Source organism: Carassius carassius, unplaced genomic scaffold (genome assembly GCF_963082965.1).
Source record: "Carassius carassius unplaced genomic scaffold, fCarCar2.1 SCAFFOLD_73, whole genome shotgun sequence".
Taxonomy (NCBI): domain Eukaryota; kingdom Metazoa; phylum Chordata; class Actinopteri; order Cypriniformes; family Cyprinidae; genus Carassius; species Carassius carassius.
This window is the reverse complement of record NW_026774986.1, coordinates 31,948-40,000: the sequence shown is the minus strand read 5'-3', so window position 1 is coordinate 40,000 and position 8,053 is coordinate 31,948. Positions and strand designations below refer to the sequence as shown.

General features: G+C 46.1%; 1 protein-coding gene and 1 long non-coding RNA gene across 2 annotated transcripts in view; both read right to left on the bottom strand.

The window, feature by feature from the left end:
• Positions 1 to 265, bottom strand: part of LOC132133937 (uncharacterized) — a 2,712-nt gene extending 2,447 nt beyond the window's left edge. Inside the window, exon 1 of the long non-coding RNA XR_009429300.1 lies at positions 99 to 265. This is a non-coding gene — a long non-coding RNA (uncharacterized LOC132133937). The remainder of the gene's footprint in view (positions 1 to 98) is intronic.
• A 24-nt stretch (positions 266 to 289) lies between these two features.
• LOC132133925 (uncharacterized) lies at positions 290 to 2,582 on the bottom strand. The gene is made up of 8 exons (XM_059546838.1): positions 2,418 to 2,582; positions 1,856 to 1,992; positions 1,691 to 1,771; positions 1,233 to 1,604; positions 970 to 1,065; positions 653 to 882; positions 373 to 456; positions 290 to 325 (listed from the first exon to the last, which is right to left on the bottom strand). The coding sequence occupies exons 1-8, from the start codon at positions 2,456 to 2,458 to the stop codon at positions 290 to 292; spliced, it is 1,077 nt and encodes a 358-aa protein (XP_059402821.1). The 5' UTR covers positions 2,459 to 2,582.
• Between the last annotated feature and the right edge of the window lie 5,471 nt (positions 2,583 to 8,053).

The window sequence follows — 8,053 nt, the reverse complement described above, 5'->3', positions numbered from 1 at the left end:
CAAACCATTTTTGTTTAAATTTTGGGGAAAAAACTGGCAAGCATTCATAAAAATTTAAATTGTGGTGTTACACATGAAGAAATATAAATTTAGCTTACATGTCCAGTTGTTCCATGGATGTAATCAACAAAGGAGGACACCTCAGCATCATTGGCCAAAAAGACTCCATCAAAAAACCCATCAGGTCTTGAAAGAAATATATAGATGTGGGTTAAATTTACTGTATAAAAGTAATTTGTGGCTCACTAGCATTTCATTGTACATGAATGTTACACACCCTGGTTGGCTTTTAAACGATATAATTTGCGGTTCCCATCCACTGCAACTGCCAATATGGAGGGTGTGCATGCAGAGGCACTGAAAATGCTGGACCTGAGACAGCTCGTCAACCTCAAATTTGGCATAGGCCCATTCGAGGAAGGCCCTCTGCATTGTGTCCCCACAAATCTTACCACTCTTAGAGCAAAAGTGAAAAAACAAAACAGTTAGTAACTGTTTCGAATGTTGGCTTTAGACTGTGGTCATGACGAAGAAAGGGCTCTGTCAAGAAATATGTGCTGAAACTTTGGGGATTGTAACAACAAGTCCTAACAATGAATCTGTTATTTAAAAGGTGAGCCAAACAAGATAACTAAATGATGAGTCCACTCACTCGCCCGAAGAGTTTGGTACGACACTCGAGCATGCTGACAAAAGCTTGTCTCGACATCCCTGGGGCAGTGATTTTTAGATCCTCATACGTGGTGAACAAGTCCACCAAGTACAAGGTCTCAAAATTGACAGTTGCTGGCCAGTAACCACTTTCAACTAGATCACTTATGGTCACTGGCAAGGTTTTTCCACAGGAGCAGTTTACTGATGGAAGGAAGAGGTTGTACCTTCCTGAGATTTCAGACAAAAACAATTATCTCTTGTTCACAAGAAACAAAAAAACACAATATGAAGAAATAATAATAAAACAAATGTTACCATTCATTCCAATTAAAATAACTGGCTTTCCCTTGGAAAAGCTTGTTTGCCCAGTGGAGCAGTCGCAGCAGGGAGGAACGATTGGTAACATGCAATCTAAAAAGCAGAATTAGTTTACATATTAGAGTAAATGAATCCAAAAACTCAACAGAGAGGGTGTTGTTTCTATCAAAACACAACTTCATCCAGCATGTTTGTTGGAGTAAACCAGGATTTGTGTAAAATGTAAAACAGCCTATATGACCTGAGACTTAAAAAACTACCTTTTTCATGATAGGAGAATTTCCCTTCCTCGTGCTGCTGAACAAAAGTGGATGGCGGCAGGTGTCTGAAGAATCCCTCCACCATGGATGCTCTGTTATGAAGCACCAGGGCCTCATGTGTGGAAAGGTCACAGGCTGAGCAGTAGAGTGATCGCGGTAAACAGTCCCTACACATCACTACTGCAGCATTGTGTCCACAGTGATGGCAAACCCCCTCCTTGGGCTTCTCAGATGACAACATATTGTTCACCATGAAGGGCCTCATTACTGTCCAATTCTCCAGAGAGGTAGTTTGCCTGTTCCTCCAGTCTGAGGGGAAAGGTTGTTCAACACCACTTCCCAAGAGGTCTCGGACATCTTGAATGAGAGAGTCTGAAAATGAAAAGGGAAGAAGGCAATGTTAAATCTGGGCAATTACCACATAACAAATGAGGAAACAAGTATTAAGGGAAAAAAACCAAAATTTTCGATGATCACAGTGTCTTCAGTTGTGCTGGTAGATGGAGCACAGGACACGCTTTTAACGCTTGCTGAAGAAACTGCAAAAATATAAATATCAATTTAGAACTTGCTCAATGGATAATGAATGCAACTAATGATGAAAAAACAAACAAAAAACCAACCAGTAGCTGAATCTCGCTTTCGTTTCTCTCCAGCTCTACATCTTTTTGGCAGAGGTTGACCATCTTTGTCCTCATCAGGCCAAACACAGATTTTTGGATTGTTTTGACCCTCCTTTAGTTTGTCCATGCTGATCCACCTAAATAAACAATTAAGCCACAGAATAAACCACCACCCACCAAGGTTATCACCACCTATAAACATCTCATTATAAAACCAATGTTATAATATTACATTGTAAAAATTCAGTCTAATGGTTGTGTCCCTGTCTAGAAAACCCGTTCTACATTGAAAAATAGAAAAGAAAGTTAAACGTTTTGACAGAATATTGAATTAAACTCTCACTGGCTCTAACGTGTGAACTCAGCTCAGCTCAGAACTATAGCTTGCATTTGAATAAAGACATTGAACCTGGTACTGTATGGTTGCACTTTGTTTGGAGTGTTGCAGTTTTGCACCTTGATACTTCTTCCCTGCTATACCTCAGAGCCTATTATGGTCTTAGACCTTGTAATTAGCATGTAATTCGTATGCTTTTTCCAAAACTGAGATAATGTTATTTACCTTGCACTCATCCAGGAACGCATCAACCAGGAATATGGCATCTTCGGGGTCAAGGTTATTCATTTTCAACTTGGTCAAGTTTTTTTCCAAGCTTCCTTTTCCTCCTTGTTTACCTTTTCCTGCTTATTTTCCCTCGTTTTCTTCTTCTTCTTCTTCTTCTTCTTCTTCTTCGTGGGGCCTTGACGCGTCAACACCCACCCATCAATGAGATCGCACCACACATGAAGTTAAATGCACGGAGGTTCCGGTAGATGGCAAAATTAAAAACAGCGGACTGATCGTAACTCGTCACTTTGTCAACATTAGTTTCTCCCGCTGCCACGGATTAATGTGTTGATCAGCAAATCAACCTCAAGACGAATCGCATATAGTGGGCAGGGGTTTGATCCGTCAGACGGAGCGAAATCGCAAGGAAGAGTATGTGGAATCTGGGGCCACAGCTATGCTAGGCGATAGCAGCGTCCATAGCAACCAAAACGTTGCAGTTTTACGTTATTCTGGCGAGATCTGAAAAATCTTCGCAACAACGAACAAGCGAGTGATTATGTACATTCACGGAGTGAATATTATGAAAATAAAATATATATTTCTCGCTAGAAATGTAATCAAAAGTATTTTTATGCAGAAACTAACTCAAAATATTGATTTTTTTCACAGAAAATGAGAGAAATGTCCGCCATGTTTTTTGTCGGTCGGAATCTTGAAAGTCACGTGACTTGGACGCAAAACAATAGGAAAAGAATAGGCAAAAAAAACGTTACAGTCATACAATTCAAGGGCCATTATTGTAACCCCTCTACGTTTTGCACTTTGGACCAACGTAGTCAGGGTACGTTTTTATATGAGACTGGGTTGATTTTTTTATAGGAGTCTGGTATTGATAAATAAATGTATATATGCTTGTGTTCGATTAATCAATGTCTTGTTTATTTATTTATTAAATATCCTCTAAATTAATAACGCTGACATCATTGTATGGAGCGATCGTGATCCCAAGGTCCATTGCGTTTTTCCCTTTGCACTCGGTAAGTAGAAAAGTTCATTAATAGAGGTCGAGACTATTCTTAAATTTACACAATACAGGACAAGTTGTGTTTAGAACTTTTAGACGTGTAAGGCAGCAATTTATTAGGATGGTTAATGATAGAAAACTTTATATATATATATATATATATTTAAATTACTTACTTGCTGCACCACATGTGCAGTACTAGGCTAGCAAAGTTAGCTAATTAAATTCAAAGTTAATTTTTTTTTCGCATATAATCATGAAGATGCAATCATGGGGAATACAAGATTTTCAGTACTGATGTGTTTCCAGTTACTTATTTTACATTAGCTCAAACTATTAAGCCATTTTAGCTAACATTATAAATGGTCAGGCCAGTAATTGTTTAAAATCCACGGATAATTTGATAATAAATGCCTAAATATTATCTATAATAAACAGTAGAAACAAATTCATAACAGCAACTTTATTGTGTCTCACCACAATATCTCACTATAGAATAAAACCATGTGTATAATTAATGTAATAATAAATGATGTCATAAGTTATTGATTGATTCATGTACTTTTTTACAGTGAGTTCTGCTGTGGTTTTGTTTGGAACTATTTTTGTTGGCGAAATAGAGCAAAACGTACTCGGTTACTAACGTAACCTCAGTTCCCTGAGATGAGGGAACGAGTACTGCGTAAGCTAGCTTACGCTATGGGAAAAGGTCCCCTTTTCTCGAGAATATGAAGCCAAAAATTATCCTTAATTTTTAATAATGTAAAACGCAGTGCTGCAGCACAGCAGACCTAAGCGAAGCGGCTCGCGCGCTTATTGGCTGTGCTGTGGCAACTGCAGCAACCGATGGTGAGGCGGCGGAGAGGAACGAACCAATGGGGGCGCTTCGCGCCCATTGGACGTCAGAGCGCGCCAAAATAGGCGTGGCTGGAACTATATAAGCCGCCGCTTTGCCATAGGGATCAGGTTTTAAATCGACTGAAGCGATCACCCGATCCGAGCACATAGCACGGCAGGTTACGCAGTACTCGTTCCCTCATCTCAGGGAACCGAGGTTACGTTAGTAACCGAGTACGTTCCCTTTCGAGAGTACTCTCGTACTGCGTAAGCTAGCTTACGCTATGGGAACACAATGTAAAACGCCGTGCGTGCTCGGGAACTTCGACCTGTCACAGCCCGAGGCGAGAGCCCGGGGCTTTATAGCAGGAGAAATCCCAATCCCAACAGCCAACCTTAGTGAGCTTTATATAGGGAACGAAAAAAGGGGGACGTGATAAGGCTTAGCACGTCTATATAGAAAGTACCCTGGCCTGCAGGGCAGGGACTTGCAGATTATAGAATCTAATAAATGTGGACGGAGAGGCCCAGCCTGCCGCCGCACAGATATCATCCAGTGGTATCCCGCAGGACCACGCCCATGATGAGGCCATACCTCGGGTGGAATGGGCTCTGATGCCGAACGGGCAGCGAAGGCCCTTAGATTTGTAAGCCAGCGAGATAGTGTCTACTATCCATCGCGATAGGCTTTGCTTCGTGGTGGCGAGACCTCGGGTGCGCCCACCAAAGCATATGAAGAGCTGGTCCGACCTCCTGAATGAGGCGGAGCGCGCAATATAGGTTTTGAGAGCCCTGACGGGGCAGATGAAGCTCGTGTTGCTTTCGTCGCTTTGCGAGGAAAGGGCTGACAGCGAGATGACCTGGAGTCTCTGGAGTCATTAGGCCCAAATTCGAGACAGTCAGCGCTTACAGATAGCGCATGTAAATCTCCCACTCGCTTGACTGAGGCCAGAGCCAGTAGAAAAGCGGTTTTGAATGAAAGAAGCTTCATGTCGACAGACTGAAGCGGTTCAAAAGGGGGGCACTTTAAGGCCTCTAGGACCGTAGACAGGTCCCAGGAAGGGATTGAAGGGGGTCGGGGAGGGTTCATCCGACGAGCTCCCTTAAGGAAACGAATGACCAGTTAGTTTTTTCCCAGTGATAGGCCAGCCACCGGAGCAAGAGAAGCTGCAATGGCTGCCACATACACTTTGAGCGTAGACGGGGATCTGCCCGCATCTAAACGCTCCTGTAGGAAGGAGAGTATCTCCGTCACGTCACATAAGTGAGGGTCTAGGTTCCGTGTCCCGCACCAGGTGGAGAACACTGACCATTTCTGCGCGTAAAGGTGCCTGGTTGAGGGCGCTCTGGCTTCCGTAATGGTCTTTAACACTCCCTCAGGGAGGTTCCCGGGTACCCGTTGAGGGGCCATACATGAGGGGCCCAAAGTTCGGGGTGGGGATGCCAGAGCGCGCCCTTCAGCTGCGTGAGGAGATCTTTCCGCAGCGGTATTGGCCATGGGGCTGTACTGGACAGCTGCATCAGCTCGGAGAACCAAGGTTGGGTCGTCCAGAGTGGGGCTACTAGCAGCATAGCACATCTGTTCTTCCTGACCCGATCGATGACCTGCGGTAGCATCGCGACCGGTGGGAAGACATAAAGCGGGCGTCTGGGCCAATCGAGGGCCAGCGCGTCCCTGCTCTTTGAAAAATATATTGGGCAATGAGCGTTGTCTTCTGAGGCGAAGAGGTCGACCTCTGCCCTGCCGAAGATGCTCCACATCAACTGAACCGTTTGTGGGTGAAGAGACCACTCCCCAGGGGGAACATTCGCCCTGGAAAGCATGCCCTTTAAAAATGGGAGGAAAGCTTTCAGGGATAGTTCGACCGCTATCATCTCCAGACAGTTTATGTGTAACAGTCGCTCCGGGCTCGACCAGAGGCCGGAGGCAGACCTGCCCTCGTACAGGGCGCCCCAACCGAGGTTGGATGCATCTGTCGAGACTACTTTCCATTTCGAGACAGCGCCCGTGCTTACGCCTAACTGATACCAGTTGGCTATTTTCCAAGGGGCCAGAGCTGTGATGCAGCCGTGGGTCACCTTGATGCGCGCGCGGCCGGAAATCCAGGCGCGCGCTGGAACACGGTCTCTCAGCCAGCGTTGTAGTGGGCGCATGCGCAGCAGGCCCAGTTTGAGAACCGCAGAGGCTGATGCCATCAGACCTAGCATTTCTTGAAATCGTTTGAGCGGGTAAAGAGACCCGGCTTTGAACGACACGGCTAGATGCTGAATAGTGAGAGCGCGCTGTGACGTCAGACGCGCTGTACATGTCACAGAGTCTATGTCTATCCCCAAAAAGGAAATCCTCTGGCTGGGACAAAGAGCGCTCTTGACAGTGTTGATCGTGAGACCCAGGCATTCTAAATGGCTGATGATCCAGGATCTGTGTGTCGTCAGTAGTTCCTCGGAATGGGCTAAAACTAGCCAGTCGTCGAGGTAGTTCAATACTCGCACTCCCCGCATTCTCAGGGGTGCGAGAGCGGCATCCTATTTGAATGTGAAAGTAAGCGTCTTTCAGATCCACTGAGAAAAACCAATCCCTCGGGCGAATTTGCGCGAGTATTTGTTTGGTAGTTAACATTTTGAACGATCGCGTTCAAAATGTTCATAAGCGCATTCATAAGCGTTCATAAGCGCTTTGTTCAAACGTCTGAGATCTAGGATGGGTCTGAGACCGCCATCCTTTTTTGGTACGAGGAAGTAGCGGCTGTAAAAGCCTGACTCGCGCTGCGCAGGGGGGACAGTTTCTATCGCCCCTTTTGCAAGAAGGTTTATCAGTTCGGCACGAAGGACGTATGTCATTTCGCTTTTCACTTTCGTTTCGACCACGGCGCGAGAACGCGGCGGTCTGCGAGCGAACTGGAGCGAGTAACCTCGTTTTATTATATTCAAAACCCAATTTGATATGCCGGGGATGTCCTGCCATGCAACGGCTCGTGCGGCTATGGGTTGAATGTGCTTCGGGCACTGGCCGCCTGTTATGAGGGGACCAGTAGCTCGAGTATGCTGTGCTTGGGACACTGTGGTGACAGCGCTTATTTGTAAGGTTGCGCACTGAGAAGTGGGCACGCGCGCTACATTTAGAGCACCTCCGGCGCGAGCGGGAAGGTGGGCATGAAAGGGGACCCGAGTGTGTTTTTGTGACACTTGGGGGAGGTGTGTATACATGTAGGGGTGCGTACTGTGTAGTGGGCACACTGCCTACATAGAAAAAGCTCTTTTTGTGCTTTATTGAGGTCGCCGTGAAAGCAGCGTTTGTGTGCAGGCGTGCGTGCATTGTAACAGGCTCGTTTACTGCAGTATAGACATCTCCAACCGCCTTTAGTGAGGGGATTGGAGGAAGTATGTGAGGTTTCTTGTGTGGTGGTCCGGCCGCAGCGGGACTTAACCACGGTCTTTTCAGCACGAAGGTCAGGAGGGCTTCGGAGGCTCGGGGTTCAGCACAATCCTGGGCCGAGGTCCCCGTCTCTCTGGCGGTTTGCGGCTCGTAGAGCGAGAGCGGTGCTGGGTTTTGGTCGCTGGGCGAGACTGTAAGTCTGGCTGCGATGGCTTCGAGGTCTGAGGGGGCGGCGCATTTCTACGGCGTCCCGCAGCAGAGCTAGAGCATTTCGGCAGGAAGTGTCTCATTGCTTGTGACGTCTTCTGAGCCTCAGTGAAGCGTTCAGCGAAACCCTTAACCGACTGGCCAAAGAGGCCGGAAGGAGAGATAGGAGAGTCAAGAAAGGCAGATTTGTCGGCGTCTTTCATC

What these genes read in the sequence shown, in the direction of transcription:
- LOC132133925 (XM_059546838.1), bottom strand. Translation starts at nt 2,458, where the DNA reads ATGCCATATTCCTGGTTGATGCGTTCCTGGATGAGTGCAAG. An exon ending in CGTTCCTGGATGAGTGCAAG is followed by an intron (nt 1,993 to 2,417) that starts GTAAATAACATT and finishes TTGTTTATTTAG; the next exon opens with GTGGATCAGCATGGACAAAC. An exon ending in TGTGATCATCGAAAATTTTG is followed by an intron (nt 1,605 to 1,690) that starts GTTTTTTTCCCT and finishes TTTCATTTTCAG; the next exon opens with ACTCTCTCATTCAAGATGTC.